General features: G+C 40.3%; 3 protein-coding genes across 3 annotated transcripts in view; 2 read left to right on the top strand and 1 right to left on the bottom strand.

Annotated features, from left to right (window-relative positions):
• Positions 1 to 14,281, top strand: part of LOC145877583 (aspartate beta-hydroxylase domain-containing protein 2) — a 62,559-nt gene extending 48,278 nt beyond the window's left edge. The window contains exon 3 of the mRNA XM_082973548.1: positions 12,666 to 14,281. Coding sequence (XP_082829674.1) covers positions 12,666 to 12,926 — 261 coding nt within the window. The 3' untranslated portion in view covers positions 12,927 to 14,281. The remainder of the gene's footprint in view (positions 1 to 12,665) is intronic.
• sez6l2 (seizure related 6 homolog (mouse)-like 2) overlaps positions 1 to 24,448 on the bottom strand; it is a 164,252-nt gene that overhangs the window by 136,010 nt on the left and 3,794 nt on the right. The gene's annotated exons all lie outside the window — the stretch shown is intronic.
• The window catches only part of LOC106600644 (aspartate beta-hydroxylase domain-containing protein 1), a 28,890-nt gene continuing 23,574 nt past the window's right edge, over positions 19,133 to 24,448 (top strand). Inside the window, exons 1-2 of the mRNA XM_014192148.3 lie at positions 19,133 to 19,713; positions 20,048 to 20,161. Of these exons, the coding sequence (XP_014047623.2) occupies positions 19,476 to 19,713; positions 20,048 to 20,161 (352 nt within the window). The 5' untranslated portion in view covers positions 19,133 to 19,475. The remainder of the gene's footprint in view (positions 19,714 to 20,047; positions 20,162 to 24,448) is intronic.

The following is a 24,448-nucleotide window of genomic DNA, read 5'->3' as shown; positions in this document are numbered from 1 at the left end:
TGCATAACATTTTTAAATAATATTTTTGTGTGTATAGAACATTTCTGGGATCTTTTATTTCAGCTCATAAAACATGGGACTAACACGTTTTTGTTCAGTGTAATTTTGGCAAATGTATTTCCATGTACTTACCTATTGGCCAACCACTATGCCATTTCTCTCCTGATCTATTGGTTTTCATATCAACTTTCTTTCGTTGTATAAATTCCATTCCTGAAGCCATTTCCGTTTCTCTTACAATAAAACATGAGTTTATAGTCAGAAATAGGTTACAGTCCAGGTAGCTTCTTCTGACAATGTAGAAACAACAAAAAAGTTGTCTTTTCCTGGGTGTGAGCTGTTCTGCACGCTGGACAGAGGAAGAGAAATTAGTAAGCTATTGTTCTAAATTCAATCACCCTCTTCTTCATCCTTGCCATTCAGTTCATTCAAATTCAATCTAGAAGACATGAACAATTATCAGTTTATATCGCCCAGTCATTCAGCGAGGAGAGAAACACTTTACCGCCTGTGTACCAACGCATAATCAGCGTTCTAACTATCCCTTGCGGCGACGCAATGTACTTTACTCCACAATATCATTTGTTTTTCAAAAGGCCGATGACCCAACACACCTCCAGGCTGTGTAAGGGCTATTTGACCAAGAAGGAGAGTGATGGAGTGCTGCATCAGATGACCTGTCCTCCACAAATCACCCGACCTCAACCCAATTAAAATGGTTTGGGATGAGTTGGACCGCAGAGTGAAGGAAAAGCAGCCCACAATGGCTCAGCTTGGGGGAACTCCTTCAAGACTGTTGGAAAAGCATTTCAGATGAAGCTGGTGGAGAGAATGCCAAGAGTGTGCAAAGCTGTCATCAAGGCATGGTGGCTACTTTGAAGAATCTAACACCTTTTTTGGTTACATGATTCCATATGTGTTATTTCATAGTTTTGATGTCTTCACTATTATTTTACAATGTAGAAATAGTAAAAATGAAGTATGAAATAAAAATGTAAGCAACTTAAGTTGAAATTGAAATGGAATGTTTCGTATAAAAGCTGTAGGTAATAATAATTAGTTGAAGTGTCATTAATAGCAGTGTTGCTTCGCAAGCACAATAATGATGCTGTTGATGCTTCCTTTCGACCAGACATTTTGATAAATAGTCCAATTTCAAATCAATAACAAATATGCAGAAACAATTTGTAATATACTGAGTATACAAAACATCAGATACACCTGGTCATTCCATGACTGACCAGGTGAAAGCTATGATCCCTTATTGATGTAATTTGTTAAATCCACTTCAAGCAATGTAGATAATATTTGTATTACCTTTTATTTTAACAGCGAAGACTTATTGAGACCTAGGTCTCTTTTTCAAATACACCCTGTATAATACAACATGGTCATCGGAATCACAAATAAAACATCATAAATCACCCAAAAAACAGTTAAATTCCTCCACAAATAAGTCCCCAATCAATACTTTAAATTGCCTGAATGGCACCAGAACATCAAGAAGAAATGTATTTTTTGAGTTTTGTTCCAGCAATACGGTGCATTAAAACTAAAAGCTGATTTACCTTGCTCGATGGAGACCCTAGGAACCTTGAGTTAACCAATCCTGTGAACAGTGAGGCAGCGCCTATACTTCAACAGCAAAGTTAGATAAGACAGAAGTTTATGAAGTAGGGCCTTGTAAACAAAAAGGGTTTAATGTAGAGATCTATGGGTCTTTAGCCAAGTCCAGCCAACCTTTTTGATACAGGATGCAGTGATGAGTATCAAAACTGTCACTGTAACAAAACGAAGGGCACTAAATGATGGCATCCAAAGGTTTAAGAGTAGCTGCACTTTGATAAATAATATCACCATAATCAAGAACAGATTAAAAGGTTGACTGAATAATCTGTTTAGAGAAAGGCAGGCGAGGGGAGGAGACAAGTTAAAGAAATGTTTAAGCATTGAGACATGGATTGTGTATGTGCCATTCAGAGGGTGAATGGACAAGACAAAATATTTAAGGTAGCCTTGCAGTTAAGAGTGTTGGGCCAGTAACCAATCCCTGAGCCGACTAGGTGAAAAATGTCTGTGCCCTTAAGCAAGGCACTTTTAGCTCCTGTAAGTCGCTCTGGATAAGAGCGTCTGCTAAATTACAAAAATCGAAATGTTTGAACGGGTTATGGTAGTAGGTGCCAGACGCAACGGTTTGTGTCAAGAACTTCAACGCTGCTGGGTTTTTTATGCTCAACAGTTTCCTCTGTGTATCAAGAATGGTCCACCATCCAAAGAACATTTTGGTTTGGGGGTCACCAAAATGTAAAGAAAAACGCGACACTTGCGTTTATCAAGTTGAAATCAATAGAACGAGAGTTAGGTGGGGGAAAGAGTCAGGTTGCATGTCCTGTTTGTAACGGCCGTCGTCAGAATTAGACCAAGGATGTGTTCATCATTAGAATTTTAATACAAAAACGAAACAAAAACGACCAGAAACAGTCCTGTCAGGAAACACACTGAACAGAAACAATTACCCACAAAACCCAAAGGAAAAACATGCTCCTTATGTGTGACTCCCAATCAGCAACAACAAACTTCAGCTGTGCCTGATTGGGAGCCACACACGGCCCAAAACAAAGAAATACAAAAACATAGAAAAAGGAACATAGAACGCCCACCCAATGTAACACCCTGGCCTAACCAAAATAAAGAACAAAAACCCCTCTATGGCCAGGGAATATGGTGATGAGGCTTGTGGAATCTTACACTGTTTAAGAAAATGTTTTAAGTATTGAGACCCCTTGACTTTTTCCACATTTTCTTACATTACAGCCTTATTCTAAAATGATTTCCCCCTCAATCTACACACAACACCCCATAATGACAAAGCAAAAACAGGTTTTAAGAAATGTTTGCAAATGTATTAACAATAAACACCTTATTTACATAAGTATTCAGACCATTTGCTATGAGATTCGAAATTGAGCTCAGGTCCATCCTGTTTCCATTGAGCATCCTTGATGTTTCTACAACTTGTTTGGAGTCCCCCTGTGGTAAATTCAATTGATTGGACATGATTTGGAAAGGCGCAAACCTGTCTATATAAGGTCCCACAGTTGACAGTGCATGTCAGAGCAAAAACCAAACCATGGTCTGTAGAGCTCCAAGACAGGATTGTGTCGAGGCACAGATCTTGGGAAGGGTTCCAAAAATGTTTTGCAGCACTGAAGGTCCCCAAGAACAGAGTTGCTTACATCATTCTTAAATGGAAGGGCCTTGGTCAGGGAGGTGACCAAGAACCAGGTTCACTTTCCAACAGGACAACAGGACTTGAACCTGAATGAACATCTCTGGAGAAACCTGAAAATAGCTGTGCAGCGACACTCCCCATCCAACCTGACAGAGCTTGAGAGGATCTGCAGAGGAGAATGGGAGAAACTCCCAAAAATACAGGTGTGCCAAGCTTGTAGCATCATACTCAAAAAGACTTGAGTCTGTAATCACTGCCAAAGGTGCTTCAACAAAGCACTGAGTAAAGGGTCTGAATATTTATGTAATATTTCTGTTTTTATTTTCATAAGTTTGCAAACATTTCTTAACCTGTTTTTGTTTTGTCATTGTGGGGTAGTGTGTGTGTGTGTGTGTGTGTGTGTGTGTGTGTGTGTGAGTGTGTGTGAGAGGGAAAAAATACTTTCTGAATACTTTCCGAATGCAGTCTATTTCACTGGTTTAGGACAACTTGTAGAAGACAGCCAGCTACATTTTGGATTTCTACATTTTGTTTCAAGTGAGTTGCCAACTTGGAAAGGTGAGCACAACACTATTTTCTTAATCAATCATATTGATATAACGTTGAAATCAACAGAACAGGGTAAAAAAATGTGGGTTGTATACTCTGTACATTATACAAAGACCACATGGAATCTTGGAATCCTATATATGGTTGGTGAGATGAGGAATTGTAAGGCTGCTATCTATATTTTGGAATGCCAGATGTTGGTTTCGGGGGGCTGCCAATATGAAAATGTAAACAAACCACTTTTTCTGTTATTTAACTTCAACAAATCATGATCCCTACAAGTGTTGGCTGTTATTTCAGTGATTGTTTTACTCTCAAATCCATGTATTGGTGTGCGGTCAGTGACTTTTATAGTGAATGCCCAGAATTATCCGTGCCATTTGAGAAAGAACACAGCTATAATTTTCTAAGTCCTGCATGTGTGTGTGTATGACAAAATCAACAGTACAAAACCAAAGATATTGATCTGTTTTAACACTAGAACCGTTGGGCCTTGAGGGACCCCCCTTCAAGCTAATGAGCAGTCATTCTGACTGCAACATTCTAACAGTGTAATTAATAAATGTAATATGCTATTGTAAGAATAATCATTTGTGTGTATAAAGGCCTTGGATAGCATTAGAATAGGATTTGTTTTATTTATTTCAGATAAGACAATAGCATTTTCATTAGTTTGTTACTTTAGGCTATATGTAAAAACAAAAACATTCAAGGGTTCAATAGATTTTATTCGTGGAGTGCCTTTGTTACAACTATGAAAAGAAAGAATAATGACAAAATCAAAAAAATACCCCAACCACCGAGGCCAGTGGTCAAATTATGAAAATATCAGCAACCTAAATATCATTATAAGCGCTAAGTGGCCTTGATAAATAGTGAAAATCAGCACAAAAGCAATAATGGTATTATAATTAATATAAGTGTCATATAGTAGTCAATTATTGTCAGCTCGTGCTTACATTGTGTGCGTCTTCAGTTGGATTTAATTTAGCTGTTAACCCTTGTCCTAGCAGTTGACACTGCTTGACACACTTTGACATAACATTGTTTGGTTGTAGTGCATAATAGTCTCCGTTTTTCTCTTTATTGTGTCCAGTTGTCTTGTCATTCTTCAGCACTGTTGTGACTGTGAAGTACAACGGCTGTGCAAGTGCCTTTTTCTCACTTTTTTCCTGGTGCCAGCCAGGCTTGTTTTCTTTGCAAGCAAAGTGATATTTATCCCCATGCCAATGTAAGATTCCACAAGCCTCATCACCATATTCTCTGACACTTGCTCACCTGCTGCCTGATGTGCATATTTTCCCAAATATTTAAAGCATGTACAATTACGCACGCTCTCACTGTGTAGCCTACTGTCACGATCGTCAAAATGAGTAGACCAAGGCGCAGGGTGCGTAGAGTTCCACATGTTTTAATAAATGAAACTCTCCAAAACAAATACAGTAGCAAACTAAACGTGAAGTAATCGTGTGCTCACAGGCACAACACAAAAACAAGATCCCACAACTAAAGGTGGAAAAAAGGGCTGCCTAAGTATGATTCCTAATCAGAGACAACGATAGATAGCTGCCTCTGATTAGGAACCATACTCGGCTCAACACAAAGAAATAGACCAACTAGATAGCCCACCCCACATCACACCCTGACCTAACCAAACTAGAGGAAAATAAACGTCTCTCTAAGGTCAGGGTGTGACACCTACTCCAAGTAGGCAAGAGTAGACTGATATGACTGCTTGGATTCGGTGGACTGATATAGGGTACATACCATTTTGAGATTATAATTAGAATAGATCAGTACAATTTAATGGCTCACCCTGTTCATTCACAATTGGTGATTACATAGTTATGTATAGTTCGCTTCCCTTCGCTCATCAACTCATCCCCTTTATCCCCATCATACTTTACTTCCTTTATTTTATCTGTTATATGTGTGAAATTAGTTTAGGTTAAGTTTCGAGGCAATTATCATCTGAGCACTGCACATTCAATTGTCAGCAGAAGGAGCGGAGCAGATCCTACTGTCTGGAGAAGTAGGGGAAAAGGGTGAAAACCATTAAAATAAATGACATGCCCTCCTAAAACAGGTTATAACTCCAGTTCTGTTTGTGATATTACAATTCTAACAACAACAGTGTGTTATATAGACTTATTTAGGAAAAGTCAAGGACGGAGGGGGGCATGACTTAAAAAATGGCAAAGTAATACTTTTTTACAATTCATGAGCAGTCAAAATGACTGCTTTAGCAGTTCTAGTGTTAAGCAATTGATCTTGCATCATCATGTTTTACACTACACTAACATCACCAAACTGAGGTAAAAAAAGTGTAATTACCCCCAATTCAATGTGTTCAAAATGTAATCTTATGTCATGTAGTAACACATACTGTCGGAAAGTAGCGTAATACACATTAATTAGATATGGCAAGATAATTCACTATGTTCATTTAGGACTATAGTAAATGAAGCGTAGTCTTTTTCTTTCTCAAAATATTTCTCACAAATTTTGCCAATTTGAGATTTTACAAAAATGAATTGTTGCTGCAAACCAACCTCCTGTGGCAAATTTGCATCAAACTAAACAATGTGCCACAAGATGTTGCCAGAAGTTTGCCAATGTTTGCCACTAGTGGTGTATCTGAGGTAAATCTTTGCCACTAGTGGCAATAAATATTATTGTTGTTAAACAGTTCGCCTGATGTTTATTTTCTGGCAAACAATTCTCTCAAGATTCTATTTAATTATGTGACAAACCTATGGCAACAATATTTGTTGCCACTTATAATTTACTGTATCACAATTCCAGTGGGTCAGAAGTTTACATACACTAAGTTGACTGTGCCTTTAAACAGCTTGGAAAATTCCAGAAAATTATGTCATAGCTTTAGAAGCTTCTGATAGGCTTATTGACATAATTTGAGTCAATTGGAGGTGTACCTGTGGATGTATTTCAAGGCCTACCTTCAAACTCAGTGCCTCTTTGCTTGACATCATGGGAAAATCAAAAGAAATTAGCCAAGACCTCAGAAAAAAATGGTAGACCTCCACAAGTCTGGTTCATCCTTGGGAGCAATTTCCAAACACCTGAAGGTACCTCGTTCATCTGTACAAACAATAGTACGCAAGTATAAACACCATGGGACCACGCAGCCGTCATACCGCTCAGGAAGGAGACGCATTCTGTCTCCTAGAGATGAACGTACATTGGTGCGAAAGTGCAAATCAATCCCAGAACAACAGCAAAGGACCTTGTGAAGATGCTGGAGGAAACAGGTACAAAAGTATCTATATCCACAGTAAAACGTGTTCTATATTGACATAACCTGAAAGGCCGCTCAGCAAGGAAGAAGCCACTGCTCCAAAACCGTCATAAAAAAGCCAGACTACGGTTTGCAACTGCACATGGGGACAAAGATCGTACTTTTTGGAGAAATGTCCTCTGGTCTGATGAAACAAAAATAGAACTGCTTGGCCATAATGACCATTGTTATGTTTGGAGGAAAGTGGGGGAGGCTTGCAAGCTGAAGAACACCATCCCAACCGTGAAGCACGAAGATGGCAGCATCATGTTGTGGGTGTGCTTTGCTGCAGGAGGGACTGGTGCACTTTACAAACTAGATGGCATCATGAGGGAGGAAAATGATGTGGATATATTGAAGCAAATATTATCACATCACCAAATAATTGATTAAAACACTATTTTTCAATGAAGGTCTGCATTAGCCTCAACCGCACTCTGTTGGTTTGCACCATGGTGTAGCCGGAGGAAAGCTAGCTTCCGTCCTCCTCTGCGTACATTGACTTCAATACAAAACCTAGGAGGCTCATGGTTCTCGCCCCCTTCCATAGACTTACACAGTAATCATGACAACTTCTGGAGGATGTCCTCCAACCTATCAGAGCTCTTGTAGCATAAACTGACATGTTGTCCACCCAATCAAAGGATCAGAGAATGAATCTAGTACTGAAAGCATAAGCTACAGCTAGCTAGCGCTACAGTGCATAAATGTGGTGAGTAGTTGACTCAAAGAGAGAAAGACAATAGTTGAACCGTTTTTAACAAGTTAATTTCTTCCAAAATGAAGGAGAAGCAAGAGAGGGATAGAGAGATGTTCACTTTTCACTTTCACTTACTTACGTAGCTAGCAAATACAGCCAGCTAGTTTAGCCTAATCAAACAGTCTACCGTTTATGATGCCAAAATAGAAAATGTTTTTAGTATCCTAATTTTGTTTTTGGGCCAAGTTTGGGGTCACGTAGAAATGTCTTTGTTTTTGAAAGAAAAGCAAATGTTTTGTCCATTAAAATAACATGAAATTGATCAGAAATACAGTGTAGACATTGTTAATGTTGTAAATGACTATTGAAGCTGAAATGGCAGATTTTTAATAGAATATCTACATAGGCGTACAGAGGCCCATTATCAGCAACCATCACTCCTTTGTTCCAATGACACATTGTGTTAGCTAATCCAAGTTGATCATTTTAAAAGGCTAATTGATCATTAGAAAACCCTTTTGCAATTATGTTAGCACTGCTGAAAAATGTTGTACTGATAAAGAAGCAATAAAACTGGCCTTCTTTAGACTAGTTGAGTATCTGGATCATCAGCATTTGTGGGTTCGATTACAGGCTCAAAATGGCCAGAAACAAAGAACTTTCTTCTGAAACCCGTTAGTCTATTCTTGTTCTGAGAAATGAAGGCTATTGCATGCGAGAAATTGCCAAGAAACTGAAGATCTCGTACAATGCTGTGCACTTCTCCCTTCACAGAACAGCGCAAACTGTCTCTAACCAGAATAGAAAGAGGAGTGGGAGGCCCCGGTGCACATCTGAGCAAGAGGACAAGTAAATTAGAGTGTCTAGTTTGAGAAACAGATGCCTCACAAGTCCTCAACTGGCAGCTTCATTAAATAGTGCCCGCAAAACACCAGTCTCAATGTCAACAGTGAAGAGGTGACTCCAGCATGCTGGCTTTCTAGGCAGAGTTGCAAAGAAAAAGCCATATCTCAGACTGGCCAATAAAAAGAAAATATTAAGATGGGCAAAAGAACACAGACACTGGACAGAGGAACTCTGCCTAGAAGGCCAGCATCCCGGAGTCGCCACTGTTGACATTGAGATTGCTGTTTTACACAACGTGCCATTGGAACACAGGAGTGATGGTTGCTGATAATGGGCCTCTGTACGCCTATGTAAATATTCCATAAAAAAATCAGCCATTTACAACATTAACAATGTCTACACTGATCAATTTTATGTTATTTTAAAGGACAAAATATTTGCTTTTCTTTCAAAAACAAAGACATTTCTTCGTGACCCCAAACTTTTGAACATACGTATCTATCCAGTGCAGTTGGGGCGGCGGTCAGTTGAGTGAATGTATCAATGTCCTCTGTTTTTAGTGTATTCAATATGATGGACTGACTGGTTTAAATGTGTATGATGAGAGAATGTATGTGTTTGTGATCCTTTTAATGAAAGGTGATGCCAAAGAATAATGTCCATCCATATTCCTTCAAGTATTTATTTTTAGAGTCCTGATGTTACTGTCCCCACTACAACAAGAAATACTTAAGGGATAATCAAACGGGGCTATGGGTTCTCTGGAAAATAAATCACGACGAGGAAGGTATGTGCCACGATTGGCAGTAACCTTCCGTGGGGTTGCATTATTTTCAGAGAACGCATTGAGCCCTGAGTTTATTATCCAGCTTATACCACTGCTATAATTTAACACATTTGCTGCTAGAAATGTTTTCAACATCCACTGAAGTAGCTACCAAGTTTACTTGATAGATACAGTAGTTAGCTAACCAAACCATCAGTCCTCATAAATATTAGCTTGCTATTATGAAAATCTAATTGAACAATGCCAATGTTTTCAATTTGACTTTTGCTTGCAAAAACAGCTCAAACGTGTAACTGTTAGTTATTGCCGTGCATTACAGAGAATTATACAACGGCTGGGTCTAATCCTGAATGCTGATTGGTTAAAATAATTAGAGAAAAAAGTATGAAATGAATGCACTCACTACTGTAAGTCGCTCTGGATAAGAGCGTCTGCTAAATGACTAAGATGTAAGATGTTAAAACCACATTCCAGCCGGTGTCTATTCCACAAGTTACCACCAGCTAAATCTATTATGTTAAAATGCTCATTTACTATGTTCCATCAGACTGTGCAATCCACTGTCTCATCAGCCTAGCCAGGCAATTTGTAAACCTGATTTCCACTATAAAAAGCATCTAGACATTATCTCACATTAGACTAACATTTCGTTTTCAACAACAGAGATAATGCCGGTGTTTGGAGAATATATTGGCACGGACCTAACAACACCCGTGCCAATATCTCCTCCAAACACCGGCTTCAAGGGCATTATCACTTAAATAATGCACACTCTAGAATGCCCTTCAAACTAATCAGAAAAAAGTGTTCAATAATGCTGTGGTTTAAATACATTTTATTGAAATACAGTAGAATTCCATTTATTCCTATGGAGGACTGCTCCTTATGAGGTGTACCAATATGGCGGCCGGTGGCTTCCAGGGTTTATATACATCATTGACATTGTTTACAAACAGTAGAGTAAAAACAAACACTGTATATGAAAGTGTTATGAAAGATGGCGCCGGAGGGGATGGCTGCAGTCTTATCGGCTCTTAACTAACCATGCTATTTTGTTTGTTTTTTCACATTGTTTGTAACTTATTTTGTACATAATGTTACTGCTACGGTCTCTCATGACCGAAAAGAGCTTCTGGACATCAGAACTGCAATTACTCACCTCCAGATTAGACAAAGAGTTTTTCTTCAAAGAGTCGGACAGGAGGTTATACTACAGACACCCCACCAGGCCCAGACCTCCGTCATTCGCTGGAGAGGGAAACTGAGATTTTGCAGAATCAGTGAGGATCAGGCGACGAGTGGCTAATCTGTATTTGCCTTCTGTCCTGCTATCTAACATTCAATCGCTGGAAAATAATATGAACTTGAAGCACGTATATCCTACCAACAGGACATTAACAACTGTAATATCTTATGTTTCACCGAGTCGTGGCTGAATGACGACATTAAGAACATACAGCTGGCGGGTTGTACACTCTATCGGCAGGATAGAACAGAAGCCTCTGGTAAGACATAGGGCAGGGGCCTATGCATATATGTAAACAGCTGGTGCACAATATCTAAGGAAGTCTCAAGGTTTTGCTCGCCTGAGGTAGAGTATCTCATGATAAGCTGTAGACCACACTATCTACCTAGAGTTTTCATCTGTATTTTTCATAGCTGTCTACATACCACCACAGACCGATGCAGGCACTAAAACCTCACTCAATGAGCTGTATACCGCCATAAGCAAACAGGAAAATGCTCATCCAGTGGCAGCGCTCCTAGTGGCCGGGGACTTTAATGCAGGGAAACTTAAATCAGTTTTACCTCATTTCTATCAGCATGTTAAATGTGCAACCAGAGGGGAAAAAAATTTAGACCACCTTTACTCCACACACAGAGACGCGTACAAAGCTCTCCCTCGCCCTCCATTTGGCAAATCTGACCATAATTCTATCCTCCTGATTCCTGCTTACAAGCAAAAATTAAAGCAGGAAGCACCAGTGAATCAGTCTATATGCCAGATGCTAAACTACAGGACTGTTTTGCTAGCACAGACTGGAATATGTTCCGGGATTCTTCCGATGGCATTGGAGTACACCACATCAGTAACTGGCTTTATCAATAAGTGCATCGAGGACGTCGTCCCCACAGTGACTGTACGTACATACCCCAACCAGAAGCCATGGATTACAGGCAACATTCGCACTGAGCTAAAGGGTAGAGCTGCCGCTTTCAAGGAGTGGGACTCTAACCCGGAAGCTTATAAGAAATTCCGCTATGCCCTCTGACAAAACATCAAACAGGCAAAGCATCCATACATGACTGAGAGCGAATCGTACTACACCGGCTCCAAAACTCGTCGGATGTGGCAGGGCTCTCAAAGTATTACAGACTACAAAGGGAAGCACAGCCGAGAGCTGCCCAGTGACACGAGCCTACCAGACGAGCTAAATTACTTCTATGCTCGCTTCGAGGAAAGTAACACTGAAACAGCTGTTCCGGGTGACTGTGTGATCACGCTCTCCGTAGCCGATGTGAGTAAGACCTTTAAACAGGTCAACATTCACAAGGCCGCAGGGCCAGACGGATTATCAGGACGTGTACTCCGAGCATGCGCTGAGCAACTGGCAAGTATCTTTGCTGACATTTTCAACCTCTCCATGTCTGAGTCTGTAATACCAACATGTTTCAAGCAGACCACCAGAGTCCCTGTGCCCAAGAACACTAAGGTAACCTGCCTAAATGACTACTGACCCGTAGCACTCCGCATTAAGCGAGTGGGTTTTAAGAAGCGCGGCTTGGTGTATCATGTTTTGGCGGTCACGTGACATTTCTCCTATGACATCCCTCAACTGTTTACCAAAACAATGGCGGGGTGACAAATGTGTTATTGTTTGAAGTAAAGATTGCCCCTTTAAGGCCTCAAATGGCTCTTGAGTCATTATGGTTTCACATAGAACCATCACCCTTACCAAAGAACCCTTCAAGAACTACTGTTTTGCCCTTGAGCAAGACAATCCCTAACCTGCTTCAGGGGTGCTGCTATATGTTGTTCCCAGCCTCCCTGTGTGTGTTTGGTGTCCTGGTGGTTGGGATTTAAAGAACAGAAAGCAAAAAGAAAAATATTTACAAAACATCCCTTTGCATGTTTTTGTTTGTTTTCATCCTAAGTGTAAAACAATTACAATATATATGTATTAACCAATGTCTAATGTTTAGTTCTTTCTCTAGAATGTATGACTCTTTCTCTGTGATTTGTCTTTCTCAGGCCACATTAAATGATCGCTCCTCCATCCAAAAGCCTCATCTCTTCTTCCTCCCAGATGTCCCCAGCATTCCTTTTTTTCCACGTGACGCCCATCGACATGACATTGAGGTCTTGGAGGCCAACTATCCCATAATCCTCGCAGAGTTTCAGGCGGTCTACCAGAGAGGCATTGATCCAAAGATTGGCTGGACCGGCCTGGGACCTAAGGTACACAAACCTACAACTCCCAATGAGCATGTACCTGTTCAGTCACTGATCTAACCTGATTGGACAATTAGGTGAAAGCAAGGGTTCTCTTACATAGCTTTCACAGATCTAGTCATGTCACATCAGTGAGTCCTTCCAAAACAGAGGGAGAAAGAATACATTTTTAATGTCTCCATAGCCTCTGAGCCTGTCATTTACTTCAAATGGAGGCAGTCTGCACCGTTGCAGTCAAGCTGCCACTAAGCTTTGGTGCCACAAGTTTGCACTTCTAACTCTTGGTATGCCACAATCCACCGGAAGTTTTAAAGGGGGGCTGAACTGACTAGCTACCCAATTTCTTCAGCCGGCCGAAGCGAATTGGCTAAACTGGTGTGCGACCTTGACAAAGCTGGTTGGACATCTATGGGGCTAGTTAGTAGTGATGGGGAGGAAAAATCGATACAGTTACATGTTGGGATATTATTTTTGAAGATATATCATATCGAATTGTTTTGAGAATATCACAATATTATTTTTGCGCTAGTTTGCTTTACCTGCACCAGAACTCCAGTATTTTTCCATCATAGCTTGTTCTCCATCTTCTTTTTAAATAGGGAGCCAATTTGTTTTCAGCACTTTAATTTACATGACTGATCAACACTCATTATCTCATGACTCTCACTTTTCCCTCTGCAGCAGACATATGGTGAGCAATAAGTTTGGAACATTGAATCAATATAAAATTACAGTATCGAATCGCAATACATATAGAATCACGAGAATCGCAATACATATCGTATCAGCACCTACAGTGGTTGTTCCACTAAAAGTTTTATGTTGCGGTACTTAGAGGTAATTTGTGGTTTAGTACGGTACCCTGCGTCACCACTTCATTGCTCCAGACCAGCGCAGGGGGGAGTTAGAGCACTGATTATGCATTTGGGTCCTACTGTGTCTCTGACAATGAATGGGCGACATAAACCTAAATAGAAACTGATAATTGTGTACGACTTCAGTATTACTTACTAAAACTGTTAGGATTATTTTGCTCTTACTGTAGTACTGTAGCCCACTCCCGAACAGTCATGTTATACAGAGCCTGAGTGACGCAATGGTCTAAGACACTGCATATGTAACAATGCCTCTCGATGGAGGGGGGTGTGTGGAATCAGGAGCAGGAGAGCAGAAAGGTTCCAGGAAAATCAACAGTTTATTAGGCGGTTCCGAAAATGCACCAATGACACACACAGGGGAGAAATCTCAACTCCACTAGCCACAAGCAATATGTCGACGGTAAACACATACCGTACTTAAAACAAACAACGCCCGTGGTGCAGGCACGCACCCCTTACATGTACCATACAGCAAATAATCCCGCACACAGCCTAACCTGCAGCGGGGAAATATAAACCCACCAAAATCAGAAAAACAAGACACAGGTGTTTAAAACCAGACAGAACTAAATGAAAACGAAAATGGGATCGGTGGCAGCTAGTAGGCCGGCGACGACGACCGCTGAGCAACGCCCGAAAAGGATGAGGAGCCACCTTCGGTGGAAGTCGTAACAGCATAGCAGTGCAAGCTGTGTTGCTACAGATGCTGGTTCAATACACGTACTAGCCTCAACTGGGAGACCCATGAGATGACTGTAGGTTTTTGGTTTCGCTCCCTATAAAAACAGAAATAAATAATTCTAAATAACAAACTGGCTTGATTTACAAATTAGTAACAATGTCTCATCCCATGTTCAAGAATGGCCTTTTTCTCGCTAATTTTATGTTATTTGAAAACAAAATCATCTCCAAAATATTGTTATTTTTAAAACAGAGCGATTATTATTATTATTATTATTAATTTAGAATTATATAAAAGCCCCTTGGATACTCTCACAGATAAATTATTAACCCTGTTATTAGCAGGACAATATATATTGGTCATGGCTCCCGAGTGGTGCACAATGGGACTGCAGTTCTCCAGCTGTATCCACTGAAAGCACGCAAGGTTCAAAGCATGAGGGCAGGGGATACGGGATGGGCCACAGAGCCGTGCACAGAAGACAGACTTAGCCCAAGGGGAACGGAGGAGAAGGGAAGGGGGGTGGACCCCCACCCCGCCACACTGGGTAGCACAGAGCAACACTTTAAGGGGCATTTCACTAATAATGGCGCTGACTAGGGAAACGTTCCCGCTGTTCTAGCAGGTAGCTGGACAATAGACTTGCCTAGATGGAGGGTAGTGGGAGAATTCTATCGTCAAATGTATTTCTAAGTTAGTTTCTCAGTTAAGTATTATTAATATTATTATGTATCAGATCCGACCGTGATTGGGAGTCCCATAGGGCAGATCACAATTGGCTCAGTGTTTCTCTCCCTCTAAAAACAGAAATAAATGTTTTGGCCTTTACAAATATTATTTTGGCATAAAGCTGAGTGACTCACTCATTCATGGCTTTGGATCAAAATAAATAAGTACCAACATTATTTCTGATAGTCTTTAATAAATAAATGTTTTGGTTATCCTGACCTGGACACCATGTACAATATTAGAATAGAAAATTATGGGCTATTAGCAGGACAATATACCTTTACCAACACCTCTCTGTATTTTGATACTTTGTGGATGGGGCCTCCCCAGTTGCGCAGCTGTCTAAGTCACCGCATCGCAATACAAAATGTGTTGCTACAGATACCCGTGCCGGCCGCCAGCGGGAGATCCATGAGGCGGCTTTTGGTTTTAATATAGAATCCTCCAATCCTCTATATGTAATTATTGGCAGAGAGTCACGTCATATTTTTCGATATACTGTAGGCGACATGAGTCTCACTAGTGTTGAGTAATGTGCTGTTCAAGTGGTGTAGGTCTTATTTATTTAAAGAGCATATTGAAGTTAGAAGCAATAGCACTTGAAGCATTAGCCTACAACTATTTTAGCACCGTTTCGCGTCGCTCTGAGACAAGCATGGGGACTGATCTTGATAAATCAATGAGATTTTTATTTTCACTGAATCTCCATTTGGGTATTGGTTAGACTAGAATTAGAAAGTGGAAATGTTATTTTCTTAGTGTAACCTTTATTTAACTAGGCAAGTCAGTTAACCTCTTGGGGCTATGTGGGACGCTAGCGTGCCACCCGTGGTGCACCCTATCAACAGCAGGTGCATTTCAAGAGCGGCAAATTTGAAACCAAATAAATGTCAAAATTCAAATTTTTCAAACATACAACTATCTTACACCCTTTGAAAGATAAACATCTCCTTAATCTAACCACGTTGTCCGATTTCAAAAAGGTTTTACGGCGAAAGCATAAAGTTAGATTATGTTAGGAGAGTACATTGACTGTTGACAGCCAATGGAAGCCTTAGGAAGTGCAACGTCACCCCACAGACACTGTTGTTTCAATAGAGAATCAAAAGAAGAACTACAATTCTCAGACTTTCCACTTCCTGCTTGGATTTTTCTCAGGTTTTTGCCTGCCATATGAGTTCTGTTATACTCACAGACACCATTCAAACAGTTTTAGAAACTTCAGAGTGTTTTCCATCCAAATCCACTAATAATATGCATATTCTAGTTTCTGGGCCAGAGTAGTAACCTGTTTAAATTGGGTACGTTTTTTCATCCGGCCTTGAAAATACTGCCCCTTACACCCCAACAGGTTTTAACTATCTCATCCTTATGGTTTTTTTGCATTAAATGTTTGTCAATCCAAATGCCCAGATATTTATAGGCGCAAACTCGATGGATGAGAGAACATCCAATGAATAAATGTTTTATCCATCCGAGCCATATTTGCATGAATTAGAAAACAACATATTTAGTTTTGCCTGCATTAAGTACAAGTTTTAAGCCAACATGGGCTTTTTCTATGGCAACAGTCAGTTTGCATCTCTTATAAAGCTTGGTCAACAGTTGAGGAAAGGGCATACGTAACCGTTTCGCCTGCATACGGATGAATGTTACAGGTTTTAACAGATATACCAATATTATTTATATATAACCAGTAAAAAGAACAGGTCCCAGTATTGACCCGTGCAGTACACCTTTCATAATATCAAGGAAACTAGACTTGACACCATCAGAAAATACACATTGTGTTCTGTCTGTCAAGTAATTCTTAAACCACTTGCAAGAAACCTTTGAATTAGTAGGTAGTGGTGGACAGGTGTATAAATAAGGAAGCACAATATTTTTTATGATCTAAGCAATTTAACATATCATCTAAGACAAGCGTAGCAGCTGAAATGATGCTATGTCCAGGTCTAAAACCAGATTGCTGCACATTAAGAATAGAATGATAAGTTAAAAGTTCCTAGCTGAGTGTTGGCCAGGGATTCTAATACTTTGACAAGGCAAGATAGATAACTACCATCTGATTTCCAAGCTAAGTCAAAATGGTCTCCGCCTTTGTGTAGGGGGAGGACATGTGCCACTTTCCAGATCTTAAGGATAATACCAGAAACAATTGTTAAGTTTAAAATATAGGTTCATGTTTCTGCAATAAGTGGGGCAGAGATTTTTTTACATGGATTTTTAGCAAGGCACTTAGTACATCAGAGACAACAAACGGTTGAAAATAAAGAATGTGTGCCTAGGAGTGGATCATTCTCTGCAAGCTGTTTTTTTTATTATTATTATTTTAATAAAGGTGGAATTAAAGGAATTTTCAGAAACTATTCTTTCAAATAGGTGGCCAGCTGAGGCAAAAGAGCTATTAAAAGCATCAAAAATGTTCATTTGATCTATTATAGGACCAGGGACTGTCATTACCTGCTGGGGCAATAAGGGGGTGGAATTTAGCTTCAAGGACTTGACCACTTTCCAGAAGTTAGCTGGATTTCCACCACTCTCAGAAAATGTAAGATGTCAATTTTGCCTTTCTAATCAGAGTTAGACATCTATTTCTCAAATGTCTGAAGGACTGCCAATCAGATGCAGAATCAGTCAACCTAGCCTTAGCCCAGGCTAAATTTCTTTCCTGTACTTTTTCAGACAATTCATGGGTGAATCATGGATTAGATCTGTCTTTTACCCTTAGTATTTTAAATGGAGCATGCTTATCTGCAACAGAGTTGAACAGAGAGGTAAAACAATTAAGTGCCAGATCCGACTCAGAGATGGATGACACCCCCCACCCCCAGTCACACAACCTCAGGTAAGACAAATGTTACTCATTTAAATAAATAAAAATCGATCTTTAATAATGAATGGCAGAGATTTAGGTAGTTTAACATATTTTATTCAGGCAATTGGACAATGGTCACTGAGCTCATTAGCAAATATTCCATTGGCTATATACTTATGAGGGACATTGTTCAGAGTAATATCTAAAACAGTAGATTCATCAGGGTGTTTAAAGTTGAAGTAGGTTGGTTTAGTTATCAGCGGAGTTAAGTTTAGCTCAGTACAAATATCTTTCAGCCTATCTGTTTGCGTTGGTTGGAGAAGCCAGAATTACTATAAAATCCATTTTCGAAATCAAACTTCTTGTATTTACATGAATCAGGCCAAGCCTGCAGCTGCAGGATTTCAGATCAGATGGTCAGTCTCTAGCACAAACATGCTATGTTCAGTAGGTAACCCCTTGTTTAAAAATACTGTAGGTCTGGCTTGAAATGGTGTAAGATACAAGAATAAATGAGGGTTAGCTGTTGAGGGCCAGGACTGAAATCCCATCACTTGTTTAGTATATTTGCAATATTAGAACTCAGCATTCTAGCTCCTCTTCTATTCAGGCCTTCCGTTTTTGAGAACTGAGGTTGCTCACAAAATAAATCAAAGTTGTCGATAAAATCCAACACTTTTTCAGGTCAGAGTTCGATTTCATCCATGAGTCCAGTGCAAATAGCCGGGAGAAGCGATCAACTCCACGATCTTATGTTGGGATAGGGCCGGAAAGGACAATCTGCTTGCCAGTAGCCATTAGCCTGTCCCTCTGGTATTCGAAGTCCCATCTCAACTCCTCCGATTGCCACAACTTGCCCGAATACAAACATTTTGACTATATTAGCCCACTGAGCTAGAATGATGCACTTTCATGCTAGGTTTAGGACCTCATATTGATACTTACAGAGACCCCAACTGAGGTATAGAACATTCTTAAAATGAACTACTTTGGCTTAAAGACAAGTATCATGAAACCTCTACCACAATACATTAATTTGACTTAATGAATGACTTAATGTTTTTTGGACCTAACTTCCTTACCACTTTTTCCATGTGGTTTCTTCCTTCATAGACTCAATGAAATGATGACCTCTTCTTAAATATTTGGTCAAATCTTTCAGAAACATACCCCTTTGGCTCAACTTACCCCACTCTCCCCTAGGCTCTATCGATGATACAAATAATGACACTCAAATGTAATTATTAAACTAAATACCAGCCTACAAAAGCCACATGGCTACGTTCTCCTTATTTGTATAGTGGAAAAGCATTGAGGCAACATTATCAGAACTATAAAATTGTCATACATAAAATAAGTGCTAACGTGCTTGCAGTGCAGCAGTTCAAAACACACAATACAAACACGTGTGGGTACATGGGTTTGAAAAAGCTGTGTTTGTATGGTGCATTGGTGTGTGTAACATTTATTTAACACAGTTGTTTGTGTGACAAGGCAGGTTTATGTGTAACAGGTTTATGTGTCTCTCTCAGGGCCAAGCCGTGTTCCCCTTGTACAGCGCAGGTGTGTGTGTAGCAGGGAACTGCCGCTCCTGTCCCTGCACCTACCGCACTCTTCTCTCCTTGCGCACCTTCATAAGTAGCAACTCCCTGGGGGCCGCCGGGTTCTGGCTGCTAGGGCCTGGGACCACACTAGGGGGAGCGTATGGCCCCACCAATACTCGCCTACGCTGCCACCTCGGTGAGTGAGACTGACATATTCCAGCCCACATATCATTGGGTCTCAGTATGGTTCTTGACAAAGTTTTGCTTACATGCTCTCTGTGCATGATTTTGTCCATTAAATGTGCAGTCTAATATTAACGATCATTGAAATTAATGATATATTGTTTGATAAATGCCTCATGAGTTTAGTACAACTATCTAACTCCATCATAACCCAAATAATTCATTTTTTTTACTCCACTGTTTGTTAACAAAGTGTTAATATGTAAGTCAGGTCTGCTGTATACAATGCAAATCAGTGTAATTATATAATTCCATTAATCTATCCTTTTGACACCACCACTTTTTAGGAGTGCAGACCCCACCTCAGTGTGAGCTGGTAGTGGGAGGAGAGCCTCAGTGCTGGTCAGAGGGACACTGCCTCCTGGTGGATGACTCCTTCCTGCACACTGTCTCCCATAATGGTCAGTCAACGCCACCTCCCACAACAAGGCAGTCACTCTCCAAACAAACGCAAGCTGTGCTCAGATTCCAGTTCCCTTTCAGTCAGTCAACTTAGGTACAACATACTATGGGGAGTTGCACTCTCGCGACTTGGGTCGAAGGATCTAAAATCACGCCTGGCAAAGCCAATGAAATCCGCGCCTCGTTGGAAACCCCGCCTTCCACAGGTGATAAGCTTGAGGATCGGATTCATTCCTTCAATTATTCCGCTCTTAACCTCAGGAACGATTCATGCTACTAAAACAAACAATTTGCAACAATTTGTCTTACATTGTGCCAACTGAACTGTCCTTTAGTGGTAGAGCGTGCTCACCCTTTGGACGCTAGGTGCGGAAAACTTCTCATAAATTTCCTAATGATGAACAATTAATTATTCGTCAGATAGCTTGACCTGGCTATAGCAATAAGTAAAATGGCTAACGCGACCAAAACAATGAAGTCTAAGAAGCCAGGTTCGCGACCAAGCCCCAATGAGTTAAAAGATACTCAGGTTTGTTGTTTTGTATTTATCGGGCTCAGTGCATGCTCACGCTGCCCTCACTTGAATCAGTTCGTGTGCGAGATTAGCAGATGGCGGGCACTGTTCCTCTATTAGTCCACGGCGCAGGTTCTCTTGACAATTGTGTAACATTCTTTAGAGGGCTTGGTGTGTCTGATGGTGACTCCTCTCCTCGGTGCCCGTACCTCAGCTGAGTTTGAGCTGAGGGACGTGGAGATGGATTGGGTCATTGGTCAAGTCGAATGTCTTCCGGCTCCTGTGTGCTCTGTTGTCGGTTACGGTCCAAAGTAAACTTTCAAAACCAATCTAGCTAACAAGCGCTGCATAGCGTGCTAGCCAGGTTAGCTAACTCGCAGATTAGGGCTAGCTATTCAGGCTTCCTAATGGTGGAATTGCTTGGGTAGATCTCTTGTTTGGTATACATAGCTAGCATTAAGTCGCTTGGTTATTATAAATATCAACGGACCGTGCTGCAGTCAAAGAGGCTAGCTAGCCTAATTTAGACTAGAAGCCTCATCATGGCTAATGTTGACTAGCATGCATAACTTCCGGCAAATTAAGCTTGCTAAATTTCCTCTTGCGTTATGGCAATCGTATTCCAATTTCCAATTTCTGGATTTGAAGGAAATGGAGGAAGCGGGGCTTGCGGGCACCTCCAATGAGGAAGCAGCTTCTGACCTCCGGAGTGAGGGGCCTTAGCACCGGTGGGCCCCTCCACAAAAACATCACTGTGACATCAGTGCCCCCATGTTAGGTTATGGACAAACGGGGTGATACGTCAGCCATTGCCAGAGCCCCCTATGTCCATAAGGGCTGGGCTTCATACAGTCTCAAAACTAAGCACAACTTAGTTTGGAAGCTTGTCCATGTTTAATGCGCCCTCTGTTAACCCCCGTTCCATGGTGTTCAAGGGGTGCAGTGCCTTAAGAAATTATTCACACCCCTTGACTTTTTCCACATTTTGTTGTGTTTTTTTTAAATGGATTACATAGAAAATATTTGTCACTGGCCTACCCACTATACCCCATGTCAAAGTGAAAATAAAATGAAAATGAAAAGCTGAAATGTCTTGAGTAAATAAGTATTCGGGGGTCTACTAAGCTAACATATGGAATTGTTTTAAGATGGTCATACCATGGATCATTTAGCTAATTGATTTTGAATTGTAGGACACCTTTACGTATTAATTATTTTAATTATTTCATAAAACATTGAATTTGTCCTTTACTACTTTAGCCCATAGAAACACATTGAATAACACATTGATGATGTCATCCCCACAGTGACTGTACGTACATACCCCAAACAGAAGCCATGGATTACAGGCAACATCCGCACTGAGCTAAAGGATAGAGCTGTCGCTTTCAAGGAGCAGGACTCTAACCCGGAAATCTCGCTATGGCCTCCAATGAACCATCAAACAGAGAAAGCGTCAATACAGGACTAAGATTGAATTGTACTACACTGGCTCCGATGCTCATCGGATGTGGCAGGGTTTGCATAATATTATAGGTACAAAGGGAAGCAGAGCCACGAGGTGCTGTCGTGACGTGACTATCATTAATCTGCTGACTTATTTATTTTATCAACTAACTTAGTTCAATTGTTAATCGATTTAAATTAGTCATGTAACAATTAACTCATTAGGAATTTGGGGCACCAACAACTTAAACTCTAAAGATATATAGATACAGTTGAAGTCGGAAGTTTACAAACACTTAGGTTGGAGTCACTCAAACTCGTTTTTCAACCACTTCACACATTTCTTGTTAACAAACTATAATTTCGGATGCATGAGGATGCATAATTTGGTTAGTATTGTGGAGTAACTACAATGTTATTGATCCATCCTCAGTTTTTTCCTATCACAGCCATTAAACTCTATAACTGTTTTAAAGTCACCATTGGCCTCATGGTAAAATCCCTGAGCTGTTTCCTTCCTCTCATTCAATGTCTGCTTTAAAAAAAATGTTTTTACAGTCTATCAATAGATGCCCTTCTTTGCGAGGCATTGAAAAACCTCCCTGGTCTTTATGGTTGAATCTGCGTATGAAATTCACTGCTCGACTGAGGGACCTTACAGAGATGAGGTAATCATGCAAAAACCTGGATAATCCTTAAGAGTCTTGACGCACCTGTGAAATAATAAAAATATTCCCCATCTAAATCTGTCAGTTTAAGCTAGAGATATCTGTTTTTGCATGGAATGAGTCTCAATCCATGGCATCCGTCTCTGTTGGCCTTCCACATCTGTGGTGGAGGGTGGCCGAGCTACAGCGGTGTTTCTCAGACCATGAGACAATACAAAAATCAGTTCTCACAAAAACGTCTGTAGCGTCCAAACTAATATGTGACTCGTTTCAGAAACTAGGCGTATGTCGCACGTCAATACTTCACAGAAGCGCCATTTAAACTGAAACTTTATTTTTTACATCAAAATGCATTTCCGGAACATGTGAACTTTCATGTGCCTTAATAACAAACCTGTATGCCATCTGTAAATACGAATACAATTGTTATATTACGAGCCTAGTTGGTTCAGCAATGGAAAAAGACGGCAACCTAATGAGTGAGCTGGAAATGCCGAGAGATGAGTTCGGATTGGTCTGCCATGTAGCACGTTTCTGTCTATAACATGAGCTGGTCAGTATGTGTAGGTTTTTTAAAAAGATATCACGCTATCAAGCTCACAATATCACGATATCAAGCTCTCCACTTACTGGAGGACCGAGTTTTGAAAATCAGTGGTATGATAGCTAAAGATATGGAGACAAGTCTGCCGTTTGATTGCAAATATGCAGACAGAGTCGAACAGAGAACACACAGAAGGCTGTTGTATGAAACACCTGTCTCCGGATTACATCTTCCAACTAAGGACAACCATTGCATCTGTGACAGAGAGGGAGAAGCGTCGATCCATGTATGCGGGTAAGATAGTCTAGCAAGCTACATTTTCAGATATTACACGATAGTAAATTGTCAGAAAGTAGTTTTCTTTTCAAGTTAAAGTGTACTGTTAGCTAGCTAGCTAACGTTATGCGTATGATCTGTGTAGTAATATTATTCGTGTCTCAGAGCCATTTGCATTGCTAGTTATAGCCTAATGTTAGCTGGCTAACATTGAACCTGGTTGGTTAGCTACCTGCAGATTCATGCAGGGTAGTAATATTATGAGTTGCGATTAAGGTTTATTGTTTAGCTAGCTAGCTACATGTCTGAACAACTATGCAAGTAACCACTTCAATAGAATGTTCATGATGTCACTACGACAACTGTGGATAGACATACAGTTGAAGTCGGAAGTTTAAATACACTTAGGTTGGAGTCATTAGAATTCGTTCGACAACTCCACAAATTTCTTGTTAACAAACTATAGTTTTGGCAAGTCGGTTAGGACATCTCCTTTATGCATGACACAAGTCATTTTTCCAACAATTGTTTACAGACAGATCATAATTCCAGTGGGTCAGAAGTTTATATACACTATCTTGACTGTGCCTTTAAACAGCTTAGAAAATTCCAGAAAATGATGGCATGGCTTTAGAAGCTTCTGATATGCTAATTGGAGGTGTACCTATGGATGTATTTCAAGGCATACCTTTAAACTCAATGCCTCTTTTCTTGACATCATAGGAAAATCTAAAGAAATCAGCCAAGACCTCAGAAAAAAGATTGTAGACCTTCACAAGTCTGGTTCATCCTTGGGAGCAATTTCCAAATGCCTGAAGGTACCACGTTCATCTGTACA

This window comes from Salmo salar, chromosome 03 (assembly GCF_965601325.2).
Source record: "Salmo salar chromosome 03, fSalSal1, whole genome shotgun sequence".
Classification (NCBI taxonomy): domain Eukaryota; kingdom Metazoa; phylum Chordata; class Actinopteri; order Salmoniformes; family Salmonidae; genus Salmo; species Salmo salar.
This window is presented reverse-complemented; position numbering and strand designations above follow the sequence as displayed.